Below are 27,057 nucleotides of genomic sequence, written 5' to 3' on the forward strand. Positions count from 1 at the left end.
CCTGCTTGAGATTCTCTCTCCGCCTCCCCCACTTGCATGCCTGAAGATAAAAACTTAAGTCTAAGTATCTCTGCTTTACAGATGACAAAACTGGGGCGCCTGGTGGCTCAGTCGGTTAAGTGTCCAGCTGCAGCCCAGGTCACGATCTCACCGTTCGTGAGTTTGAGCCCCACGTCAGGCTCTGTGCTGACAGCTCAGTGTCTCCCTCACTCTCTGCCCCTCCCTGGCTCGTGCTCTCTCAAAAATAAACACCAAACAACAGCTGCCTGTCCAGGGTTATACAAGAGGAGGCAAGGACAGGACTGGATAGGACTGAACAGTAACACCTAGAAGGATAAGACAAGTATAAAGCCTAGATACAATCAGCTGTAGAAATGCCAGCCTTATGGTGGGGACAATGTCAGAGCTGATCTGTAGCTTTGCCTTTGAGCTTCCTAGCAGCCAAGGCAAAGAAAGAAATAGGTTATTCCCCTGGAGTCACAGTGGCCATTGGAAAGCTGCCAGCTTTGTGGATCCTGGGAGCTGGAACTTCCTCCCCAGTTGTGGGGGTGGGGCTATGTTGTGTTGACATGCGACTGCTTGTACCACAGTATCTGGAGCGGTGCAGCCATTTCAATCAAACTAACGCTCGGGTAGCTGCTAACACAGCCCCAGAGTTTGGGCTCAGTGCTCCATCCGGTTCTGTCTCATCACACTGCTCAACCAGAAAGGCAGCCACTGGTCCTTCTACATATGACTAGTGCTCCCAAGTCCTGCTCTGGGGCCATCCAGCTAGGGCTGTGGCCACAGGCCGGGTTTATTCTGCCCCATGCTCTCTCACTCGCCTCCAGCCTGGGCAGAGCCTCTGGCCTCTCCCCACCTCCAGACAGCACAATTTGATACATCAGCGCTGGGGTTCAGATCCTGGCTCTGCCCCTCGCTCTGTGGCTCCAAGCGCGACAACTGGGCTGGCTGGGGCAGCTCTCCCACAGGCTGCCTGAGAAGAGTCAGGAAGAACCCGTGTCATCGTAGCCAGTGGGCAGATGGGAGCCAGCATCTGTGCAGCCAGGGCTGGCTGTGGGTGAGGAGGGGGAATCCTCGCTTTACCACTGCCTGCCAGGTCAGCAGTTCCTCAGCTGCTGGGGAGAGTGCTGGCATGAAGGCCCCACATTCAGAGTGAAACCAGTGGCTTTGCTGGTTAATCTCAGCATTCACCCTGGGGCCAAGGCCCAGAGCAGAACCGAAAGGGAGACTAGGCCTGTTCCCCTCTTGGCCTGGCCTACTTCCTCCCAGTGATCCTGAGGGCCCAGAGCCAGTAGGGAGGCTTGGGGGCCAAGCAGAGCCAACTGCAAAAGGGAAGGAAGGAAACAGCCTTGTACCTTACCCATTTTACAGAAGGGAAATAGAGGCTCTAAGAGACTGGCTGTGAAAGCTGCCAGTCCTGGGCACTCTGGCACGCCCAGGGGCCATGTAGGTACTGCACAAGACTCCTGTGTTCCCCACATGTCATGGGCTCCCATCCCAGGCTGAGAAATTGGGGTGTGGGGGAAAACTTGAAAGATAAAAACATCCTGGCTGGCACTGGTCGCTTAGGGCTGGGATCGACTGAGCTTGCTCCCTCCTCCATAACATCAGTCTGACGATGCAGTCCACCACGGGTAAGCGTCAGGGGCTTGGCTCCTAGCGTTGTCACTCCCCCCAGACTGCTGGGGGTGGGCCTGGATTGGGAAAGAGCCCCAGTCTGGCCAATCCTCTCCTGCCAGGCTGCTCCTTGCCTCCTTGTTCACCAGCGCTCCAGTGGGTGGGGAGGGGCTGAAGGCAGGTGGCCTGGCCCTAAAGATACCATTCTTCTATCGGAGACTCCTGGTGCCTGCATGTCTGAAGCAGTCACACGCACAGCTGTGGGTATGGGCTCTTGCCCTGCTTTCTGAAAAGGTAACTTCTGCCTGAGATGTGGAGGTCGGATTCCCCTCAAAGCCACAGCACCAAAAACTAGCCTTTGGGCCTGCCTCGTTTCCATCTCTCTGCCTCTGCCCCATGCTGGCTTGCTCAGCCTGGTCACCTGGATGTCTCCTGGCCCCAGGGGAAGAGAAGAGGTACTGGAGGCAGGGGCCCAGTTGGGTTTTCCCATCAATTCCCCCATCATCTCTGCCTTCTTCCTTCGTTCTCATCTGCTTTTGGCCTGTGCTGGGAGCAGCCATTGATCATCTCGTGACCCTGGAAAAACAATTTCATCAGTCTGATCACAAAGGGAAGAGGAGGAGATGCTGGCTCCCTGGAAACAGGCATCTGCCAAGGTCAGCTCCTGCCAGGTTGAGTCAGAAAAGGTGCTCTTGGTGGCAAAGCAGTAGGGGACCACCTCCCATGCACTCTGAATCCCTGTGTATGCTGGAGGTCATGGGAGCCTCCTGGGCCCAAGGTTTTGTGTCAGTTTCCAGCTGGTTGTAACTGGGGCCAGATTAGGCTTTGCCTCTTTAGGCATGTTGGCAGAGGCCCCAAGAGCCTGTGGCTAAGCTACTCTGCTACCCCTCCCCCGGCCCCCACACCCTGTAGCCAAACCCACCCCTCCTTATCCTCAGATTTGAAGGCAGGCAGAGGTGGGAGTTTGAGGTTCTAGGCTGTATGCTGTGGACAGAGATTAAAACCGATCTACCCTCTTTCAGGCAAATGACTTCACCTCCAAGAAATTGTGTTTCTTAAGATGTGGTGACATCATGGGTTTCCTATGGCTGATGTTTGGTCAGAAGCCTGCACTAATGGGGAATTGACGCGGGGCAGAGGGGAGAAGCTAAAGGCAGGATGATCACCCAAGCCCCTGGCAGTCAGCACCACACAGGGAAATGTGACTTGGATCGGATGTCCTCGTGTCCACTCTCCAGGTCTGTTTTGATGTGACCTGGCTGGATTCGGTGCTCTTTGTTCCACCAGTGGAAGGGGAGACAGATGTCAGCAGGCAAACACATGTCACAGCTGGAGTGTCCACAGGCTCAGGTCAAGAGGGCGTTGGCCCTCATCACACTTTGGTTTCTGTAGGTCGCAGTGTTTAGGGGGTGAAGTCAGTGTTTAAGAGGCTATGGGAGAAGGGCCCTCGGCAGGCTTCTGCAAACCAGGATGCTAGGCCTTTCCCCAGGCCTGGCATCATGAGTGCTCACTTGGCAAGCTAAGCCCCCGGGAAGACCACAGAAACACACAGAGGCCTGGGTGGGTGAAGGGCCGTGAGGGACAAACCTCAAGTGTCCGCCTTGGTCTCCTACCTAGAGTTCAAAGCCCAAGCTACAGGCAACCTGCTCCAATATCCAGGAGGTCCGGCGATGCACACGCCTCGAGATGCCAGACAACCTCTACACCTTTGTCCTGAAGGTGAGTGACAGCTTTCCACACCCGGGGCGGGGGGGGGGGGTCATACATACACACACCTGAGGCACCCAGACACTCGCTGCTTTCCTCCCTACCAGGTGAAGGACCGGACCGACATCATCTTCGAGGTGGAGGACGAGCAGCAGCTGAATTCCTGGATGGCTGAGCTCCGGGAGTGCACAGGCCAAGGGTGAGGCCCCAGAACATAGGGCTCTACTCCTGGCACAGCCTTTCCTGCTCCCCCGATCTACCCAGATCCTAACCTCAGCCTCTTCAGCAGGCTGGAGAGCACAGACCCAGAGACCCATATTCCCTCAGCCCTAGAGCCTGGCACGTCCAACTCTCCGGGGGGGAGCACAGATTCCCTGAACCAAGGTGAGTGGGTCTAGGCCTCTGTCCTCCATGTAAGTCAGAACCAGCTTTAGCCCAGGACATCAGGCACCCACAGGGGGCCATCATCCCCCATCTTGTCTACCAGGTGCTTCTCCTGGGGGGTTGCTGGACCCAACCTGTCAGAAAAACAGATCACTTCCTGTCCTGCTACCCCTGGTTCCATGGCCCCATCTCCCGAGTGAAGGCAGCTCAGCTGGTTCAGCTGCAGGGTCCGGATGCTCATGGAGTGTTCCTGGTGCGGCAGAGTGAGACACGGCGCGGAGAGTATGTGCTCACGTTCAACTTCCAAGGCATAGCCAAGGTATGGGGCACGGCAGGCGGGCTGGTCCCCCTGCCCCCAGGTTGAAGGCCTGCAGCGGCCAGTGCCTGAGCCCACTGTACTCGCCCCCTGTAGCACCTGCGCCTGTCGCTGACCGAGCGGGGCCAGTGCCGAGTGCAGCACCTCCACTTCCCCTCTGTCGTGGACATGCTCCACCACTTCCAGCGCTCGCCCATCCCGCTTGAGTGCGGTGCTGCCTGTGACGTCCGCCTGTCCAGCTACGTGGTAGTCGTCTCCCAGCCACCAGGTGTGACCCTTGATAAAGGGGGTGGGCGGCAGAGGGTAAACGCTCGCTGCAAACCCAGAGCCACAGCGATGGTTTTGTGTTCTTTCGACATTTAGCCCCTCTGTCACGTTAAGACTGACAGCACCGGTCTCTCTCTTGGTCACTTGTCCCCCAGGTTCCTCCAGCACTGTCCTGTTCCCTTTCTCCCTCGCTCACTGGGATTCGGAGCTGGGCCTTCCCCATCTCAGTTCTTCTGGCTGTCCACGGGGGCTGGGCCCGGAGGGTCTCCCAGGCCGATCCTCTCCCCCAGAGCAGATATTCCACCTGGTGCCTTCACCTGAGGAACTGGCCAACAGCCTGCGGCACCTGGAGCCTGAACCCACCAGTCGAGCCCGGGACTCAGACTACGAAATGGACTCCTCCTCCCGGAGCCATCTCCGGGCCATAGACAACCAGTACACGCCTCTCTGACGGGCGGTGAGGAACCCTAGGCCTCACACGTGCTCCCGAGGAGCACAAGCAAGCGGAGATGTGAACTTGTGAATGTAACCTTCTTTCCTTCCTTCCAGAGAGAGATTTAAGGGACACTGTTAACTGCGCATTCCAGTTTGGATGTGACCCTTCTATTAGGCCTGTTGAAGGGCCTCCTATAAGTTTTAGTTTACAGATGTAGTTCTTGTTCGCAGAGGCCGCGAGCTCCCACCCTGGGTCCCTAGGACCGGTCCCCATCCCTCTTATAGGAGGTGGTGGGGTGAGGGCCAGATCTGGCAGGCCGAACCTTGGTTCTCTTTTTCACTGACACTGTCACAGCTGATGACAGACTTTCGGGGGGGGGAGGGGGGGGTGGGAGGGTCGTCAGGAAGCCCAAAACACTAACAAGCCCTGGATACACCTACAGTTCACCCATCGTGGCCTCGGTCCACGTGGGGGCCTGCCACTCCCTGTGCCGTAGGTGAAAGCATCGATCCTGCTCCGACTCAGCTTCGGGACAAAGCTCAAGGTTAAAATGATTTTAAACACTTTACCTCAGATTAACTTTTCAAAGGATTCAGGTTTCAAAACTAAACCATTGCTTATTTTGTTGCACTCTTTAATACTCATGAGATTTTGCAGTCTGAGACAGCTATGCAAACCCTACTTGACTTGTTCCCAGTCTGAGCCAGCATGCCTGGCTTCTGTGTCTTTTGCATCCTCAGGACAGTCACCTGCTGCTGAGCAGCCACTGTCCTTCCTAAATGTGGAGAAGTGAAGTACGTCACCCTTTCAGGGAAATTCAGGCAACTACTGAAACAGGGTGGCAAGGAGGAATTCTACCCTGGTGCCTTAACGAACAAAAAACTGGATTCTGGTTTACAGTAGCTTTATGGTTAAACCAGTTTACCCAAGGGGTGATAAGGGGCGAGGGAGGAGCAAGCAAAAAGGGAGGAAGGGCTCCTGGCCCCTCTCTTCTAAAAAATCCTTCACCACCAGGGCTGGCTCGGACGCCCCCCCCCCCCCCCCCCAAGCATCTTTGGGCTTGTTCTTGAGTCAAAATGGGAACTAGGAAATCTGGTGCCACAACTAGTGAGAAATTCCTTTAACAGCCCACACTCAGTGTTCCGTTCCAGCTGCTCGCTGCTTCATTTGAGGAGGAATGTGTGTGCGTACACACTTGGGCGCACATCTCCAACAGCTGGGGGGTGGGGTCCTGCAGTTAAATCTCCATCTATACTTGCCTTTCACCAGGGATAGAATTCACAGGGGGGCTGGCTCCTCCCAGAACTTTCAGGCGGAGGCTCAGAAACAAGGGGGCAGTGACAGAGTGGAGCCAGCTGCTCTGGGTGCCAGCAGAGACATTTGACACAGTCACCAGGCTGGCTTCTAGGAAACTGAGAGTTTAGCACAACTTAACATTTATAGACACATCACTCAGAAACTAAATTTAAACCCTGGCCTACGACTAACTACTGCCTGCCTTATCTGGGGTGAGGGTTTGGTTTGCTCCCTCTAGCCATTCTCTGTGCTCCCAGAGGTCAGACTTCTGTTAAAAAAAAAAAAAAAATTGGGGGGGGGGGGGAGGAAGCAGTCCCCTCTTCACCACTTTAAAAACGAATGCTCCTGAGTGTTTTCACAGATTGCAAAGCAGATCCATTCCTGATCCCAATCAGTGGTCTTTTTCTAAGGACACTTTTCTTTCCTTTTCTACACAAGGCATGTTTCTCTAAGTAATGAATGCTAAGTGAGGTGTGATCCAGAAAAGTAAGCACTGTTCCTATTTCTCTTTTAAAAGAGAAAGCTCATTCTAGAAAGTCAATGCTGACAAGTCACTGGTACAGATTTTCCCCTTGTCTGCACAGGAAAGGGGCCAAGTAGCCAACAACCCAAGTTTTTCCCCTCCCTGTAGCCAGAAGTGTAAACATCTGGGATGTGAGCTCTTTAAGGTAGGGGCACTCACTCCTTAGCTTCTCACCATACAATTCTCAGGTTAATGCCAGGAGGCAAGCCAGGCACAGCCAACCAGCAGCTCTGACCCACTGGCTACAAAGGACAAGATCAGACTCCGTGACGGATAATTGGGAGTCACCCACCTCCAGACTGCTTCGGTGTAAAGTGTTCAAGGAAAACGTTCCCTTTTTAAACATGTCTGAGTTGCCAGGACAGCTCAAATACCTCCTGAAAAAAAAGCCCCCTCATGGCCTGGGAAGAAGTGACACTGGGCCAATGCCTTTACTTTCTGCTAGAGCAGGTTCAGCTCGAGGGAAAGGCTCCCTGGGCTTGATGCCTTCACAGCCAATGAGGCAATGTCCCCGCCAGCCCATCGTGGTCACAGCATATCCCACCACCCTCCTCCTCCTGGCCCCAGTGTGACCGCTGCTGGCAGCAAGGAACCAACAGCCCCTACCGGGAGCCCAGGCCCTGAGTGCCAAAAGGACAGTAAGCATCGTGACCCTCCAGTTATCTCCAATTACAAACAACAAGGACAGCCTGACTGCTCCCAGCACCATCACTTCATTCTTCCGTCTTGAATCAACTTTTACAAACTAATAGTCACCAGCACCAAAGAATTAAGTCAACTAACCTGCCTTGAATTTTAGACCAGCAATCCATATGGCTTTATCTGGTATAAATCTTCTGCCTTTGATCATTTCTGGACCGTGTAGGAAAAAGGAATAGCAATCATTAAAATCTTAGGCCAGAGAACACTATTTTTACATAACAGTTTCTTTAACCTAAAATCAAGGCCTTGAACTCTTCCCTAAGTGTTGCCGGGGATTCCTTCATGCTTTTAATTCAGGGCTACATCTCTTATCGCACATGTCATGCGAGCTCCAACATCTCCCACAGGCTAGAGGAACTTGATAGTATAGTATCCACTGCCTCTTAACAAGGACACATCTGACATCCAGCGTTTGCTTGGAATAAGCAGCACATTGTAATGACAGAGTAAATGGATCCATTCTGTACCATCATAAGCAGAAAGTATTTGGCAAATTTTTATGTATTGTTTATGTACTGTACAAGTAACTTATTCTTGAATAATGCAGATTTTGCTATAATGTACAAACTGCTACACAGGAATTAAAACAAGTTTTCAGAATCTTGATTTGTTGCCACAATATTTAAAGCTCTATTATAACAGGACTGTGGTCTCTGCAAGATCCTTGCTCTGCTCAACTACTTGCTTTTCCCTTTGTCCTCCTCCCACAAATTTGGAACATTAGCAAATGCTTGCGAATCTACAGCAATAAGGTACTTTGTGCATCACTGCTTTTCAGCTCTCGGGATTTATCGGTTTCTTTTTAAGCAGTGTCTCCTGCCCTCTACTGGTAAAAGATGGGTGAATCAGGAAGACTCGTGACTAACGACACTCATTTGGGTTCAGGAGATATTAAAAAGGAAGCTTACAGAACCAGCGTCAGGCTGAGGATGTGGGATCTCAGTGCTGCCCAGCTCTGGCCAGCCTTCCTCCTTCTGGAGCGGACCTTTATCCACCAAAGAGAATGTCTCAGTCTTGTCTTTTTCTAGAGATACCTTGAACCAGAACTAAAGGTGAAGAAGAAAAGTCATTTGACAACTAACCTTCCAGGATTTAAGAAAGTACACTCAGCCCTCCTGCCTTGATATGAAGTATCCTATAACAGAAACATCTTAAGCTTGTACAAACACACACTAACTTGGTATCAGTTTTTAAAACTTTTTTTATTTTTTAATTTTTTTTAAGTTTTTATTTTATATTATCTACAAAGTAAAAGTTTTTTTCCCTTAACTTAAAAGTTGAACCACTGTAGACAGTGATCACTTCATCAAACTTGATTTATAAATAATAACCCGTCATTTTGACGGTAAGAATTTACTGAACCTTTGTCAAGTTTAGTAAAAGGGCGTTCCAAGTCTTGATTTTTTTTTTTTTTTTTTTTTTTTTGCAGTAATAGCAGCAAGAATCAACTCTTGTTACTTCTTTTGCTAGCTGATGTGTTCATGACTTTCGAGGGTCATTAAAAAATAAATAACTTCCAGTTTCAGCAAGCAGAGCTGGGGTACTCGCGGGACTCTGAAACAGCATATGGAATTATGGAACAGCCCACAAGTTCCTAAATGCCTCTACTCGGTCCAAATATCTTCCACTGCAAGTGAACTGTTAGCATTCCTATTGGATGTTACAAGAAATCAACATATATTTTTTAAAAACAAAATAAATGAAATTCTAGTTTTCTGTGCTTCCAGTTGGTAGAAGCAGTAGAAGGGAGGAGGGAATTTGGCCTTTCGGTTCCTCCAGGGCAGCCTTACAACTGCTGTTGGTGGTGGGCTTGTACTGTAAAAAAGAAAAGTGAATATTTAAACAGGAAACTGGCAACACCACACATTAGCCTAGTGTCTCTGCAGCACACGACTGTAAACTATCCTCGTGCTACCTGAACAAGACTCAAAATTTAATCCACTCTTCCCCCTCCCATCTGCACCAAAAGGGGAAGGGGCAGGTGGGTGGGTAGAAACAAACCAGTCAGATGGAAAACCACTTCAGATAAAACTCCCAGAAGACTTGTTGCTCACGGGGTAGGAAAAAAAGGCCTTAACATACCCCCTCCCCAAATACCAGCCAAGCACCAGTATTGCTTTCAAAGTAACAGGTTAGACTGTGAAATATTGCCATGGCAGCCATCAAGTATTAGAACACAATCACGGGGCATTCTCTCCCTGTCAGGGCATAGGCTGGAGCTAATGCTACACTCAAAACCAATCCACACACAGCACACTTTCTCATCAGTAGTATTCTCCAGAGCTACAATCAAACTCTGCCATGGTGGTAACCACCCCCGTCAGACTGGGGAGGGGGAGACTAAGGAAGGAAAACGCTGCCCTGTCCAGCCTCTTTAACAAGGAAGGCCAACTGAGTCCTAAGCATGCGTCAGCCACACAGAATGCTGCTGCTGCTTCTCATCAAGCCAAACCCTGTATACCATCAGAACACACACAGACTCAGCTCCTGGAAGCCTCAGGCCCTGACACTGAACTGATCGTCACAGTCCCTCCTGTGCACGCTCTGGCGGGTCTTGCTAGTTCTCAAATGCGGGGCTTGAAGCGCTGGCCCTGCCTGCCATTCGACCTGTGCGAGCAGAATGCTTTGGGGTGCCCGGCGGCCCCTGCACACACACGCCTCACCTGAAGGGTGCGTCATATAGGGGAAATGCGCTGTTGTCGAGACTGGAATGGGCTGTAGTGCACTTTGAGCGAGGGCGGCCTGGGGACCGCCGGGTGGCTGTGTCGTCATTAGCATCATTGGCGCATGGGCAGTTGGATGAGAAGGAACCATTCCTGACTGTACATGAGCCTGAAACAGAGAGCTCTTTTACGCATACAGGCAACATCTCCAGCTTAAACAACATGTCAACTGTGTTCCTTTCATTGGGCTGGTGGGGCAGGAAAGGCCGACAGGGGGGGCCCTCAGGGCCCTTTTCTCTGAGCACATGCCCTAGTGGATCATCAAGTGACCTACTGACATGCTTCACCCTTCAGCGGGTCCAGGGAGGCTGAGGGAGCAGGCGCCTACTGAGCCTGAGTAAAAATAAGGGCTGCAACATCCTGGCCTTCAACATTTCTGATTGCTGGATTCTATGTATGTGGGGCAAGGTCATCACAAAGCTCAGACATCTGATCCAAGGGCAGCTTTCTCAACTTAATAGGAGGTGAGATGCAATGATGCTTCAGAATCTGGCTTCCAAGTGGGACCTGAAGTAGTTTAAAGACAACCTCCCTTTTAAATAGGAAAGCAGATAATAAGAGTAATCCATGGATTACTTAGCCCTCTCCTTGTCTGTCCCTCCCCTCTGCTTCCTGCCGGCACACCAGTACATCTCCGTGAAGAATGAGTCAGGGCAGCGAAAGACGAGTTGCTCAGGCCCCTTACTGTACGAGACGTGCTGACCGAGCAGGAGGAGGAGGCTGCAGTAAATGGCGCCAGTGAAACGGGGAGGAGTAAAGTGAAATTATCTGGGCCAGACCTGTGTCCCGAAACTAAGTTACATGATAACGAGTGCAACCTGGTTTCACTGTCAAGTTGGAAAGGTTTCAGCCAGCCCAAATCACTGGATCCCAGCTCGGGGTGAGGGGAGTGGGAGTGGGGGGGGGGGGGGGGACTTGGCAGGGCCAGGAAGAGCCCTCCTTTCCTGCCTCCCATACTGTGCACTGTTCTAGACCACAATAAGCCTTGAATGAAATGCTCTTTTTACTCTTACGTATTCAAATGGGCCCATGGCAGATCTGAACTTCCCCAAAGGGGTTAACCTTTTTCTCTTTCAGCACAAAAAACACAAAAGTGAGGTTTTAGGAACCCCAACTTACATGTAAATTCACATACCTACTTAGCCACCAGCCTCTGCTAGCCATCTACAGGACCCCAGCTCTCATGAAGCTCCTAATTCAGCCAAACCATGCTGGCCCACACCTGACCAAACTGGCTCCCCTCCCCACTATCAAAAGCAAATCATCCACTGCAGTGCGCCATACTACAGAACCCTCACTTGTGCAGAGGACGCCCAAACTTCCCAGAGCTGTCGAACTCTAGTTACAAGGTCGCATTCTGAGATTGAGCTCCAACTGAGTCACATCTTCAGCCCCCAGCACACCAGAGCCTCAGTGGTGCACTATCCAACATGAAATGGAGTTCAGTGAGGCAGTCTAGCTTAGACCTCCCCAAGAGAGTTCTGTTATGAAAGCGGCAAAAAAAGACATCAAATACAGCCAATTCACTCTGAACAGCTCCAGGGAGGGCCTCAAGGACAGCATTAGAGCCCAACTTCAGTGAAGCTCCTTATTAAGATAATCCAACTTGGCCCTTGATTGCACTGGACTTTTCTCAGCAGCTGATACAGCCAGCAACCATTGAGATGGCAAACCATACCCTTCAACCATTAGAGGCTTACACTGGAGGTGAGCTCCAAAGTGGCTCCCAGGCTGCTCTTTAAGAAAAGTGGGACACCTGAGTGCTTCCAACTTCTAGTTACACTGCACCAATGTAACAAGGCCAAGCCTTTTCAAGAAGTACAACATATGGTCAAAGTGGGTGTACTGACAGGCAAGGAAAACAAATGGAGAGATTTCTCCGAAACTCGTGTGACTAACATTCAAGCTGACAGGCCCAGGGTTGTCACCTTGGAGAGTTGAGAATTTGTGAAGGCCCACCCTCCCTGCCAGACTTCTCGTGTGTGTGTGTGTGTGTGTGTGTGTGTGAGAGAGAGAGAGAGAGAGAGAGAGAGAGAGAGAGAGAGACAGGGAGAGAGAGGGAGGGAAGGAGAAAAGAAGAGGAAGAATATATATATATATATATATATATATATATATATATCATATATGTATCATATATATATCATATATATAATGTGTACATACATAGCAGTGAAGCTATATAAACATAGCAAAGCAGACACAAGAAGGACTGGGTTGCATTCCAAAGTCAGAGATATTTTTAAGGTCTAAGATGGGAAACATTAAAGGACTGACCAATCAGCAACTTCACTGATCCCATTACAAAACCACACGAACATTCATTTAGGGCCAGATCACATGTATTTGAGCAGGAAAAGGGAGACAGGCAAATGGCATCACACACAGGGTTTCCTAGCTTGCAGAGCATCTGGCTCCTTGCTGCTTATCTGATAACCTTCACATTCTACTCGGTCTTCAGAGAAAGTTGGCTAAAGCTGGTTTACCTGAGGTACATGGGCCATGTGGGGAGGATTGGTGTATGCCGGCTGAACATGAGAAGGATGAATCGTAAAGACGGTCTGTTGTGCTGTTGGGAAACTATTCTGTGGCGACTGCGTATTGGAGGCAGGGGTCATGGAAGGTGGGGTTGGTGCGAGCCCCGCGTGGTAAATGGCTGACTGCTGCTGTGGACTGGCCAGATGGAGCGCCTGGGCGGCCTGGTGCTGATGGTGCTGCAAAGCCACAAGAAAGAACTGAGAAAACCACTTCTTGAATGAAAAGCAGTTAAGGTCACACACAAAGCTGAACTCTGCATATGAAAGCAGGCTCCACTGGGTCCATCCAAGATGAGGGGCAGTGGAAAGGACCAGAGAATGTGCAGGGTAGTAGGAGCATGGCTGGGGTGGGGTGGGGGGCACCTCTGGTTCAGAGACACTCCTTTCTGGGCGCAAGCCCTTATAGCCCTCAGCCAAGCAGAGGTAAAACAATACCACTGCCCCAGGGAACTGAAAGATATCAAAGAGATCCTCAACTGCTCCCTTAACAAACACCACTGCAGAAGCTAACAGGAAAAAAACTCATTGTATAATCATCAGTAATGAAGTTAAAAAAAAAAAAAAAAAAAAGCCCCGAGCATATTCCTTATGTGATGTTAAATTAGATTTTTCAATCAATATTTCCAGAACTTACCCAATCACCTTATTCTCAGTATGTATCTTAACAGGACTTAACAGTAACAACAACAAAAAGCAAATCCCAGGAGCACAGCCTGCAGAGCTGTAGGCTGGCTCCAAGAGGCAGAGCTGTGTGGTGTTTTGATCATGTGGTACCGAGCATTCTGCCCCGCACTGCACAGAACGCTCAGTAAACAAAATGAGGACACAATTCTACAAGACCTCGGAGTCTCTCCTTACCTGAACCGGACTGGGTGCAGGATGACTTCCACCATGTTGGCTTTGCTGCTGTCCGGTGGGAGTAGCTGAAGGCTGAGGATGTGGAGTATGTGGGTGCAGGGTAGCATTAGGGTGCGCATACTGCTGAGCAAGGGAGCCAGTGGAAACTGAAGTGGAAGAAAAAGGGTGTGTACGGTCGACATCTAGGACAGTCTCCACTGCTCCCCTAAGCCTCATCAGCTGAGCTTTCATGATACTCAGTGTCTAACTTACGCTCTTTACCAAACTATTTTACTCCATTTAAATCATCCATTTTCTTGAAAAAATAAGTGTGAAGTTATTACTTAACAATCAGACTAGCATTTATATAACACAGCTGTATACATTTTATGAAAATCTAATTAGTGTAAATTTACTCTTAAAACAGTCACTAGGTTCTCCTGAAAAAGCAACTTAAAAGCATAGGCAGAAATCATTCTCTCTCTCTCTTTTACACACACACACACACACACACACACACACACACACACACTCTTTACCTCAAGGCCATCATCTGGCTAACCTCACCATGCTACTGCCCTGGAGTGGGCACAGTGTCCCTAGGCACTGACTGTATTGGGGCTGGGAGAAAGGGCTGGATAAGGTATGCGGCAAGGTCAGGGCTCTATTTTCAGGGCCAAATGACCACAGTGTCTCCCAGCTGATCACAGAAATCACTCAGTTTATTCCCTGGGCCCTCCTTGCTCAAGGATCTCTCACCTTTGCTTTAAAAAATCTAGTAAATGGAATTACCTAAACTATGTGGGAAAATGAACTCCCTTCAAAGCATCCCAGTCTTTAGAAAGATTCTTACTAGCTAGAGTAACTTCAAAGAAAATAGGACAGGCCACTTTAAGTAAAAATGTGTTCATTAAAGATAACCCAAAGCCAATCTCAGCTTTGGTCTCAGCAAGGACCATACCTTGATACAAAACAGGGAGATTAGGCATAAATTCATTTGTGCACGTATTCCTAAAACAGCAATGTGAGAACCAAAATCACAGTAAGATTAATTCATTGCTTCCAGTGACTACTGACAACACACTGATATAAATCTAACCATGAATGGCGATGAGCTGCGAAGTGTTCTCAAGATACATCCCCAGCAACAGGGGACTTCCAGACTTCTTCTCAAAGTCATCCTAAAATCCCTGAGAAGCTAAGCCCATTCACAGAAACAATTCCCAAATAGCTCCTCATGTACCTCATACACACAGACATACAGGGGACAGGGACAAACAAGCACTGATTTGAGATCAAGCACTCTAACTCTGGCAGTCTAAGAGGCATGACCGCCAAGAGTCACTAGCAGAGGTGGCACCGGGCATGTCCCGTGGAAACGTTATGCTAGGTTTAGGCACATGAAGTAATTCTGCAATGCTTGACACTGTAGGGCCAAAGGCCACCGACATGCCGGCCTAATTCGTTGTGTGTGTGTGTGTGTGTGTGTGTGTGTGTGTGTGTGTGTGTGTGTTTTAAAAGTAGGCTCTACACCCAACATGGGGTCTGAAATCACAATCCCAAGATCAAGAGTTGCATGCTCTACCTACTGAACCAGCCAGGTGCCCTATATATATGCACCTTTTAAAAGAGGGAAGGGCGAGGCAAAGAGCCAGTGCTAGGATCACCTGTGCATCCACTGCCAACACCAGAGTGGGCATTAATGAATATTCATGAATGCCCAGATTAAACGAAACACTTTGGTTTACACACTGAAAACATTTCCCTAATTATAAGAGTTAATACACACTGGAATATATTAATAAGGAAAATTGTGGCAAGATACTCTCTGGGTGTTTTTAGGAAGTCAGTGCCTGTCTTCTGAGAGTTGGGAAGAATGATGTGCTGATTTCCTTAACTCCACGGTCCCACAGGTCAATAAAAGTCAGTTAGTGTCTTTCTTCTAAATCATTTGCTTATTAGAAGGCCATTTTCCACTATCACATTCACTAGGCTAACTTTCAGAACCCCTCAAAGTGTCTAGACATTGACTTGGTCTAAAAGACTTGACATAAATTTTGAACCGGACTCTAATCCTGCAAAAATCTTACACTCATTTTTCAAATGTATTTTTAAATAACTAAAATAGCCACATGTAGCTAGTGGCTGCTGATTAGGCAGCACAATTTATAGCATACTTTCATCATAGAAAGTTCTACTGGATAGTGACGTCTGAAATCATTCACATTCCTTTTCTTCCATCCTTCATCCCTCTTTTCTTTCTTCGTTTTCCCTGTTTTTTTTTTTTTTTTAAAGTAATCTCCACCCCCAACATGGGGCTCCAACTTATGACCCAGAGATCAAGAGTAGCATGCTCCATAGCCTGAGCCAGCCAGGCACCCCTCGTGTTCCTTATTTTCAAACTACCAGCATTAAAATCCTCCACACACCCCAAGCTTCTGAAATGTTTCATTTGTAACAATACTAAATCTATCCAGGGAGAAGCAATTCCTGAATCCCATATTCTATTTATGAGGTTTCATAGAGAGTACAGAATCTCAAGAGTTTCTATTTTTTAAACTTTATTTATTCAAGAAATGTTTGTAGTTTTAATGACTTTCTAAGCAAAATTTTAAGGAACTAAAAACAATAAATTCTAGCTGGGTGCTGTCTTACTAATTTTCCCACATAGAAACAGGACCTCACTAAGAGAATAATTATGTCTTTACGTCTCATAATGAAGTAATCCATCAATTTAAAAGGGTTAAAATCTTGAAATTATTTGGAAAAAATTAAAGATGAAATATGTCTTATTGTGCATTTTTAAAAGGAATCTCTGCGAGAGTACTTTACCAACAGTGAAAGGCTTTAGAGTATTATAATTTATAGCTCCTTTGCACTGACAGCACAAATACTTCAAGTAATCCAAACTGTGTGCATCTATACAGGTTTTGTTTAAAACACCCATCCTTTCCCTACCTAAGCACCAGCAAACTAGAATGCATCATAAGAAAAATCAAGGACATGTAAATATGCTTCATTAGCTGCAAATAAAACTTTTAAAAGTTTAATTAGAAATATTTTCCTCTGTGTATCTTCTTGCTTAAAAGATATCTGCTAACCAGTACCTCATCCAGGAACTCTTTTCCCATATTACATAGGAAAACTGGGTAGGTGACTGGGAAAAATGTGAAATCGATACTTTAATTCAATCTTTATGACAACAAAAATATGGTCTGGTTCCTCAAAAGGCCAGTTATGAAGGAGACAAAGAAAGACGGGATAGGAGGGACATTAAAAGGCTGACGGGGGAACAGGTGGAAGGGAAGAGAGAGCCAAGAGAAAGGAATCAAGATAGAATAAAACTGTAGAAGAAATCTACTGGAATCAGAGAACGGAGAAGTGGAGAGTGAAGAACAGTAAATGCTGGGCTTTACGGAGCTACATCAAGCATTTAACTGCTTTTATTATCCATGCTTGCTAATTTAGCTGAGGAGTCCAAAAGGTAAAAATAAATGTTCTTCAAAACTCTGATTTACCTATTCATCAAACTTCTATTTATAAAAATTGAGTTGCCTTCATGAAATCTGGATTAATGCAGGCTAATCAAAGAAGTATTGCTTTTTTTGGGTCAGACCTGGTCCAAAAGTTCCTCACTCATTGTGTTCCTTGATACAAATGTTTACAACTCTAAATACGTGACTTGTCAAATCCTCATAACATTAACCACATTCTAAAAGTTGTTTCCTAGGCCATGATCTTACTGAAGCCAGTTCAGTCAATAATGTTGTGCCTTTAATTTGTAACTAGGGTTTGTCATTTTGACCTTGGATGCACAAGTCATGAGAGATCACCAGCACTGCAACACTAAAAATGAAAACAAAATCTTCCAACTTTTAAACTTGATGTTAAATTCAGAAAAAAAGAAGTAAAGGAAAGCTGAACTCTTAAAAAGGGGTAAAATGCAACTAGACCAAACCATGGCAAAATGGCTTGTGGGGAGGGGGTGGTACAAGCAGCAACTTAAATTATAAATAGCAGCCCCACTGTTAGCTTCTTTTAAGAACTAATAATTCCTCTTAAGGGAAGTTATACTAAGGCAGTTAATACTTAGGTGTGATGATTAAGAAACTTTTAGCTACTTACCAGGAAACTGACTCCAAAATTATTAAACAGAGACAGTAAGATGGTGAGGATAACTACATTTGAGACCTCAAATTGAGTACATAATAAAATTAATTACTGAAACTGTTTTTTACATACTATATCACATACAAAATTTCCCTTTAATGGTACAGATATACAGCAAGACTCCTTTTTAAAGAGCATCTATTAAAGGATTAAATTTGTTAACAATTCCTAGCACCAAATAAATAACAAGTACACACTTATTTTTGGATACCAAGTCATGGCATAGTTAATGAAAGCTTAAGTCAAAATGTTTTCTCAACACTTTTTAAAATCTGGCATTTAGTAAATTCAGACATTAATTCTTTCTAAAGTAACCCAAAATTTAGTGTCTAAAATTTTAATATTTAATATCCCTTAGAATATAATATTGCACATAAAGTTACTCATTACTGGCATACACTTCTGAAGGACTTCTGCAAATTAGTACCTTTCCTATCCAAATACGAAAAGTCCACGACTAGCCTTACTTAAAAACTGCCCTACAAAATAAATTATGATGTACCCTACACGTTCATTTCCAAAAGAGAGCCCTGCCCAGACTTTCTCCATTTAGGAGCCATCGTTTATTTACCTTTTCACTGGTAGCGAGAGGGGCCAGTGCTGCCAAACAGAATCAAGCAGCTAGGTCATGCTTTCCTGGTGAAGCTCAAAACATCCTGGGTGTCTACCACTTGAGTATTTTAAACCTTCAGTCATGCAAAGACTGAAAAGACAGAAATGTTTCTTCCCTAAATTTTCAAACCTATTCAATTAAAAATCCTTATAAGGATAAATTTATTCTAGCCAGGATACTGAAAAAGCCTAATATTTTAAGCTTTTTATACTAAGTTTGTGGCTTGGTTGAAAAAAAAAAGGAAAAAAAATGGATTTCTGGAGAAGTTTCTCTGAACAAGGAAAATATTAGGCATTTCCAAAACAGTCACATGTTTGCTTGGTATGCAAAAATTAATTTCTGAAGCAACTCAATTTTTTAATTAACTCCAGCTTTCTTAAGCTGGGTTATATTTCCTTTTTTTAAAACTCTGAATTATTTACAAATACATATTTTCAATGATTTTGTCTGGCACAAGGAAAATACTGCTCAACAAGTCTACTCCCTTAACATGTATTCTTTAAAAAGTGTTTTACTGTTCAATTAAAATTAGTATAAAAAACCCAACTCACTGGCAAAGTAGAAAGAAGGGCTTGTCTCCTTGTTGTATGGTAATTTGGGGCATGCTGAATTTGGGAAATAGAAAGGTAAATTAGCCTTTTGAGGTGTGCATTTTCCTAATTTTCTGGAAAGGTTGACATATTTATAAATTTTGTATTCATGCATAAATCATTTTTCTTATTTTACAAGAGATGACAAGTACTTTAAACATTGCTACAAAATTAAACAAGATAGGGCTGAACCAAGAAACATTTTTCTTCTGTATTGATATGCTGAGTTCCACATGCTGACTTGTTTAAATGAATAAAATCATCTAATCGAAAGACCAACATGGCATTCCACTGAATAACCTTAATATAAATAATGTTACCAGAATAAGAGAGTATTTACCAAGTTTAATTCAAAAGACTCAAACAGATTTGTAAATCATTATTAATAAAAACATCATTATTCAGTAAGATATTTATCAGGCATCTGGAAGTGAATCCCAAAACTTAAGAAAAAATAGTTAATATTAAACATGGGTGTGATATCATTCCTTATTAAAATGTCTACATAAATGGGGTGTAGGTACACTTGGAAGGATATGCACCAGAATGTTAACAGGTAATTATCAGGTGGAGGGATAACAGGTGCATTCTCAATCTTTTTGCCTCCTGTATTTTCTAATTTATCTGCATTAAACTACCAAAAACAAACTCAAAAAGGATTCTGGATCTAACTCTTCTTGATGGCTCTAGTTGGTAGAGAAAGTTTCATTATTACTATTTCTGAAAGGGAAAATGCCACTGCCCTAAAAGAAAATTAGGTGAATTACAAGACAAGATGTTAAAGAAACAAAAAGGAACTTCTTTCGTTACTCCTAAGAAAAACTTCTTAGGAGGGATGGGGCAATGATGAAAGTTAGATTAAAGTCAAAGAGATGAAGTTTTTGTGATCAAAATCCTTTCTAAGATAGCTAGAAAGAGAACAAGGTCAACAACTACTTAGAATGTATGATAACTCCTAACAATGTAACTGTTCAGTAATCTGTCGGCATACCAACCATCTGAAGATAACAATCAGTCTTTAGTCATTACTGTCCTTTCTATTCTCAAAGCCTTTTGCTATGGCCATCCAATTGGTAAGTGACAAAAAGGTGACACAGAACTGTTGCCAACATCTCGGTGCATATTCTTTTGTTTGCATAAAAATTTGAAAATATTTAGATAGAACGGATCTTAACAATAAACATAATTCATACTAAAAACATTTGGTTCCTTTGGGAATATGAAATATAAACTGCTTGAGGGGTATGAGAGTAAAATTAGCATTTCTAAGCAACAAATATATCTTAAGTTTAAAATAATGTACTCTGAAAACATATCTATGTGTCTTTATCTGGCATAATTAAGGTTTGGAAGATCTAAAATAACTGAAATAATTATTGAAGAATTAATGAATTTGCTTTAGTAGATTAAATTATGGCTTATACTTCATTTCCTACTGTTCTTTTTAGAGTATGGAGTACCCAAACGAGAACCCTGAGTAACCAGCAACAATCCTATGAAATCCAGAGCTTCACCCCAACCTGTCCCCTCATCAACAGACATCAATTAAAGACAAGCCATGGAAATTGCAGGAGAGTAGTTCAGATCTGGCTGAGCAACTTTCTCCTGGCATTAAAAAAACTGGTCTTAATGACTAGTTCATTCCAGATTTCACTGGACATTAGGTCTTATGTTTTGTTTGCAGTATTTCTGATTTACCCATATTTCAAATGACTTCAGGGTCCAAGGCCAACTGCTTTTCAAATAGAAAAGTTTTGGGAAGGTAGTTATAAAACTATTAGTGTCTCAAATACAGTGTTTACTGTACAAGCGATTTCAAACCAACGAACATTCATCCAAAAGGAAAAACCAGATGCTGGCAGTGAGTGAACACATTGAGGAGAAAGATTCTTCTCAACATCACAGTATTACTACAATGTCTCAAAAGCATGGGTACACAGTTGTTCTCTAAAAGCAATGGAAATTTTAGTTCAAAAGTTTTAGATCTTATTCAAAGGGGAATATGCCAGAAAATGGGAGGAGAGAAATGTTTTCTCCACTTGTTAAATCATGATGTATTATTTATCAGAAATATATAAAAAAATCATAATGAACTTTTCACCTAAGCCTTTAGCAAACCAGAAAATTGTTGAAATATATACAAATTGCATAAAAGCATACATGATGAGTCAATGGTGTCTTTTTATACATATTTAGTCCTGGTTAAGACAAGCCAATGACAAGCAATCATAACCAAAATCAGTCTGTTGATATACTTTTCAATTAAATTGTGAATGGGTTTCTTGTAAGAAAGTTTCCCAAAATGTAGCAATTACCTCATTTTAATTCAAAGAGAATAATCCACACTAGGAAGTTTTAAGTGATAATGTGGAAAATTAAGATCAGATTTAAGTTATTTTATAAAAACCATGCCTATGATCATGTAGATTTCCTACCTGAAGTTAAAAAGGAGAAAATCTTTATTCTTAGTCATTAAAAAAGTTTTAAAAGGGATAAGAACTGAAATGGCCATGTAATCACATGTAACTGTGATTTCATTCTAAGAGTGGCACACTTTTTATCTGTTTGAATGAACTTGAATTTCTCTCCTCACACTCTAAAAATTGAAACGCCAATGGGAAAGCCTAACTGACCGCACAGGAGCGCTCAGGAAAGTTCACAACAAAGTTTACCTCTTAATGAAATCAGCACTAATTTAATGTGATTTTGAAAACTATAATATGGGTCAACTCACTGATTCTATATTACAAGATGTAAGTGGAAATCTTAAATTCTCAACAGTGAAAACCATATTATTTTAGTACTTCAGACACCTCAGTTGACCTGCACAAAGTTCTCCAGCCATAAAACTCAGATGGAGATTTCTGCTTATTATTCTTATGTATACCATTTAATTATTTTATATAGGATACTTTTCTTCATTTTACCATTGCTTATGATGACTGTATTTAAAATGTGACTCATGTCTAAAGCATATCTAATGTTAGACTATTTTGACCACTTAAAATACAGCATGAGGCAAAAATATACTTTTTAACATTTTAACATTTGTTAACATTTGTTAAAATGTTAACAAAGAGGCAATAAAAATACGTAATGCCAGTAACTTCCAGGGGAAGAAGAGAAGCAGAATGTTTCCTTGCTGGAGAGTGCTTTCATTATGGTAAAACTTTCTTTTGTGCCTTAGGCAGGCCATGCCAAGTGGTGGTAATACTGATGAGGAAGAGGAAGAAGATGATGGCTTTCTCCACAAAAGATGCTTTCTGTTACACAAATCATTACGTTTCAGTTAAACTAAGGAGAAACATCTGAAGACAGAGGAGTTTTAGGAACAGATTTGCCAAAACTTATAGGAATGGGTTCATCTTTTCTTCAGATTCATGACCCTCAATGGCACAAGTTATTCTTAAAGTATCTTTTCAGAGGTTTAAAACAAATTAAGAATAGTCACACAAACTGAAAGAGACAAACAAAAGTCTTCCTACCATACATCGCATGCGTCTGCTCATGAGCCCCGTACTGAGTTGCTGAAGAAGACACTAAACCAGGCTGGGCATGTGCTGGTGGTGCCATCATTCTAGCATTACCCTGTATTACAGGACTATAGACATGAGGATGCTGTGTTCAAACAAAAAATAAAGAGAAAACATTAAACTATCAAATACAGTCAAGCAAATTTTAGTTAGATGTCTTAACTCCATGGTTTCCAGAAACAAGTTTGAAAATCCTAAAACCGTTTTTGGCTATTTCCTTTGAAATACGTTAACACTGATCAGCAATCTTATATGAAAAAGACCCCCCAAGTCCTTAGCTATCTACTTCACCATAACACACAGCACAACTATAAAGGAAAACCCCTTTACCATATTAAAAGTTAGAAGTTATTTAAATGGAACAAAAATGAAGAGTTCGGTCGTATCGGCCTTACCTGAGACTGATAATGTGGCACATGCTGAACAAGAGGCTGATTTGGAAACTGCTGAGGACTATAGGCAACATATTGTGTGGAATAAGCTGGTGGGGTGGCCACAATCGGTGGGCCTGCTGCTGAGGCTGGGTGCATCATGGTGCTCTGATGATGCTGGTCTTGCCGCTGTTGGGGCATATTTGGTACTGCAGAAAAGATGACTTAGTATTAGAAAAGAGCATCTCCAGAATCAAACACATGAACACGGTCCACGAGCCTGGGCATGACTGGACCCTCCTGCCTGCCTTTCCAATGCCATGCTATACCATTCCCTCCGCTGCTGCAGCCACTCTGCGCTATTTTCCTGCCACACATGCTACTAGGCCTCAGTCACAAACACTGATTCTCGAAGCTCAGCTTGGACAACTCTGACTCGTCCTTCAGGTGTCAGCCTGAAAGCAACTTCCTCAGAGAGACCCTCTATAATGACCCCCAGATTTGATCAAATCCCTGCATCAGACTCTTACAGCACTATAAAATGTTTCTTTCATACTACCACTCAGATAACCCCTGTCTGATAGGCCAAATTATGCCACTTGCTACAGAAGGGCATTAGACGTATACAAAGAAAAACAATAGTTCACAAAAGCCAATATAGAGCCAATACTAACCTTAACTCCATCTTAATTTCCTACCACTGAATTCTTACACAATTTCTTGCTTTCTCAAAACATAGCATCACATGCTATCACGTAGCAGATTTCTAAATAGCTCTTTTTTAAAAAATGTTTTTCGTCTTTTATTATTCCACCCAGATTTCTGCCTATGGTCCTCCTCCTGTTAAAATTCTAGTTAAGAATTCAACTCATGGGGTGCCTGGGTGGTTCAGTCAGTAGCGAATGCGATTCTTAGGGTGTGAATTCGGATCCCACACTGGGTGCAGAAATTACTTAAAAAAAAAAAAAAAGAAGAAGAAGAAGAAGAAGAAGAATTCAGCTCAACTGTCATCTCCTTTGTAGTATCTTTCCCAGTTTGCCCAAAAGAGCTAGCTGCATGTTTTGTGTATCTTTCCCTTGCATGTCTATTGTAACACTGATTGCTGTCTGTGATGGGTTTACGGAGTGATGTTAACAAAGCCACTTGAGGGAAGAATCATGAACCACTGCCCACAACAAGGTATGAGGCACAAAGAAGGTATAACTTGGCATCTTCATAAAATCACCAGAATTATACAAGTAACTAACTACTAGTTTAGTGACAAAATTTGCTTTTTATTTTAAATATGTGAATTTTCTTAGTATACATTTAGGGGAGCTATATACTGTTTTATCTATTCAGAAAAGCCAATATGAAAATGGGAAAAATGAAGATGGTAATATCTTTCTGAATTTGATCTTCAGAGTCCACATATTTCTTTTTATAAATTTTACTTTATTTTAAAATGTTTTATTTATTTTTGAGAGAGAGAGCATAAATGGGAAAGGAGCGGGGTGGGTGGGGCTAGGGAGGGACGGGGGGGGGGGGGTGCACAGGGACAGAGAATCCAAAGTGGGTTCCACGCTGTCAGCCTCAAGCCTAATGCAGGGCTCAAATTCATGAACCACAAGATCATGTCCTGAGTGAGCCAACGTCGGACGCTCAACTGACTGAGCCACTTAGGCGCCCCTCCACATAATTTTTTTTAAGTTTATTTACTTATTTGGAGAGAGAGAGAGAGAGAGAGAGAGAGAGAGAGAGAGAGAGAGGATGAATCCCAAGCAGGCTCCCCACTGACAGTGCAGAGCCTGATGCAGGGATCCATCTCACAAACTGTGAGAACATGACCTGAGCCCAAATCAAGCATCAGACACTTAACCAACTGAGCCACCGAGGTGCCCTGAGAATACCTGGGGTGTCTGGGTGGCTGTTAGTTGAATGTCCAACTTTGGCTCAGGTCATAACCTCAGGTTTCATGAGTTCGAGTCTCACATGGGTTTGATGCTGTCGGCACAGAGCCCACTACAGATCCTCTGATGCTCTGTCTCCCCCTCTGTGCCCCTCCCCTGCTCATGCTCTCCCTCTCAAAACTAAGTAAAACATTAAAAAGAAAAAGCCAATTCCTTTTAGTAAAGAAAAGCCACCCCAAATTCCTATAACATTTTTATCAAATGAAAGGTTATCTAATTAAATTCACTAACTGAACTGAACCTTTTCACTATTTTTTGATATTTGATTATGACTCTCATATTAAAATTAGAAAGCCAGTCCAGTGTGCAGTCTTAAGATTTAAAATTCTAGTTACACATACAGAAAATGTCTGAATATAATCTTTTTTTATTTTTTATGTTTATTATGAGAGACAGAGAGAGAGAGAGACCAACCATGGTAGCAGGGCAGTGGAGGAAGTGCAAAGAGAAGGAGACACAATCTGAAGCAGGCTCCAGGCTCTGAGCTGCCAGCACAGAGGCTGATGCAGGGCTCCAACCTCATGAGCCGTGAGATCATGACCTGAGCCAAAGTCAGACACTTAACCAACTGAGCCACCTAGCCACCCCTACAATCTTTAAACATAAAAAATTCAATTATACAAAACAAAATCCTCCCTTCCACCATCTGCATACCATTTTCTTCGCTAATAGCAACCACTATCCTACTCACTTGCACATACGCATATGTATTTATACAGACATATACCTGAGTCTACAGTGTATATATTTTCCTTAAATTTAATCTACTTAATATTAAATGATACCTGGGTGGCTTAGTCAGTTAAGTGTCCAACTCTTGAGTTCAGCTCAGGTCATGATCTCACAGTTCGTGAGTTCAAGCCCCCCAATGGGCTCTGCACTCATAGCACAGAATCTGCTTGGGATCCTGTCTCCCTCTCTCTCTCTCTCTGCCCCTCTCCCACTTGCTCTCGCTCTCTCTAAAAAAGATGGTAATGGAAATGCATACTCTGGATAGCAAAAAATAATTGCTAATTTTTAAAGGAGCGAATAATGGCACTATTAACTATGATTTTTAAAACAAAGAGTCTGTAACTCTTAAATATACACACTGAAATAGTGATAGGTGAAATTATATGATGTCTAGAATTGCTTCAAAATAATCCGGTGAAGGCAGGGTGTAAGACAGTGAGGATATGAATGACCATCACTGGTTGTGAGCTGATAAAGCCTTTCAAAAATGTTTGTAATAGACAGCCCAACATGAAATAATTTTTTAAAAATGACTTAAAGATGATAAACAAATGCAACTTGTAAACCTCATTTGAATCTTAACTGGAACAAATTAATTGTAAAAATATACATATATTTTAAAGATACCTAGAGAAATTTGAGGATATCAGGGAAGAACTGTTCATTCTATTTAGGGGTGATAATGGTACTTATAGGTGTTTTATTGTTTTAAGAGCCCTAATATTTCCAGAAAAATGAATTATTTACAGATAAAATGATATATCTGAGACATGCTTCAAAATAATCTAAAAGAGAAGGGATGTTATAGGTGAAACAAAATTGTCCTTGAGTGTATGATTTTCAAAAGTACTTGTATACTACTGTACTATTCTAACTGCTATATATATATATATATTTTTTAAATTTTCAATAAATAGGTTTTTAAAAAACTTATTTATTTTATTTTATTTTTTTTAGTAGTCAAGATATGTATGAAGCTCAAAAATAAAGAAGAAAACCTGGGAGTGGCTGGATGAAAAAGTAGTCCTATCGGAGATAAGCACTCTAATAGAACAGAACAAAAAAACCCAGAAATAGACTCAACTGCACATGGGCCCTTAATATATGATAAAAAATAGTATTTCATATCAATTTGATCTCTGGCCATAATGGAATTTAAAATTCAAAAACAGAAATACATCTGGAAATATTCAAATATTTGGAAATTTCAACACAATGCCAAATAACCCACTGGTCAAAAAAGAAATTATAAGACAAAAAATATTCTGAATTGAGTACAAATGAAAATACAACACAGTAAGTTTTGGGGATGCAGCTAAGACAATGATTAGAAATTTGTGGCTTTAAATACTTCTATTAGAAAAGAAAGTTTGAAAATCACCAACTGAAGCGACCACCCTAAGAAACTAGAAAAACTGCAAATTAAATCCAAAGAAAGCAAAAGAAATTAAGTGATAAAAAGCAAAAATCAACAAAATAGAAAATATAGAAAAAGCAATGAAACTAGAAGTGGTTCTCTGAAAAAATTAATGAGTCTCTAGCAAGATTGATCAAGAAAAAAAGGGAGAGAAACAAATTATTAGTACCAGAAATGAAATACAGAGCATCATTACAGAGACTATAGACATTAAAAAAATAAAGAAGGGGCACCGGGGTGGCTCAGTCAGTTAAGCGTCCAACTTCAGCTCAGGTCATGATCTCGCGGTTCGTGAGTTCAAGCCCCATGTCAGACTCTGTGCTAATAGCTTGGA

At 43.6% G+C, this 27,057-nt stretch overlaps 2 protein-coding genes across 30 annotated transcripts in view; one reads left to right on the plus strand and one right to left on the minus strand.

The window, feature by feature from the left end:
- SH2B3 (SH2B adaptor protein 3) overlaps positions 1–7,857 on the plus strand; it is a 38,541-nt gene extending 30,684 nt beyond the window's left edge. The window contains 7 exon segments of the mRNA XM_043557621.1: positions 3,238–3,339; positions 3,435–3,526; positions 3,617–3,711; positions 3,815–3,852; positions 3,854–4,030; positions 4,124–4,295; positions 4,450–7,857. Coding sequence (XP_043413556.1) covers positions 3,238–3,339; positions 3,435–3,526; positions 3,617–3,711; positions 3,815–3,852; positions 3,854–4,030; positions 4,124–4,295; positions 4,450–4,745 — 972 coding nt within the window. The 3' untranslated portion in view covers positions 4,746–7,857.
- Positions 1–27,057, minus strand: part of ATXN2 (ataxin 2) — a 127,417-nt gene that overhangs the window by 523 nt on the left and 99,837 nt on the right. For 7 of the 29 annotated variants that reach the window (XM_043557603.1, XM_043557602.1, XM_043557618.1 and 4 more), the window contains 6 exons: positions 22,650–22,834; positions 22,207–22,339; positions 13,370–13,515; positions 12,461–12,688; positions 9,915–10,083; positions 8,435–9,066 (listed from right to left, as the gene is read on the minus strand). In XM_043557603.1, coding sequence (XP_043413538.1) covers positions 9,038–9,066; positions 9,915–10,083; positions 12,461–12,688; positions 13,370–13,515; positions 22,207–22,339; positions 22,650–22,834 — 890 coding nt within the window. In that variant the 3' untranslated portion in view covers positions 8,435–9,037. Of the gene's footprint in view, positions 1–2,041; positions 2,197–7,332; positions 7,402–8,159; positions 9,067–9,914; positions 10,084–12,460; positions 12,689–13,369; positions 13,516–18,682; positions 18,737–22,206; positions 22,340–22,649; positions 22,835–27,057 lie in introns of those variants that run through there. The other 22 variants (XM_043557612.1, XM_043557611.1, XM_043557620.1 and 19 more) reach the window with 5 other exon arrangements.

The sequence above is a fragment of the Prionailurus bengalensis genome, chromosome D3 (genome assembly GCF_016509475.1).
Source record: "Prionailurus bengalensis isolate Pbe53 chromosome D3, Fcat_Pben_1.1_paternal_pri, whole genome shotgun sequence".
In the NCBI taxonomy this organism is placed as follows: Eukaryota; Metazoa; Chordata; class Mammalia; order Carnivora; family Felidae; genus Prionailurus; species Prionailurus bengalensis.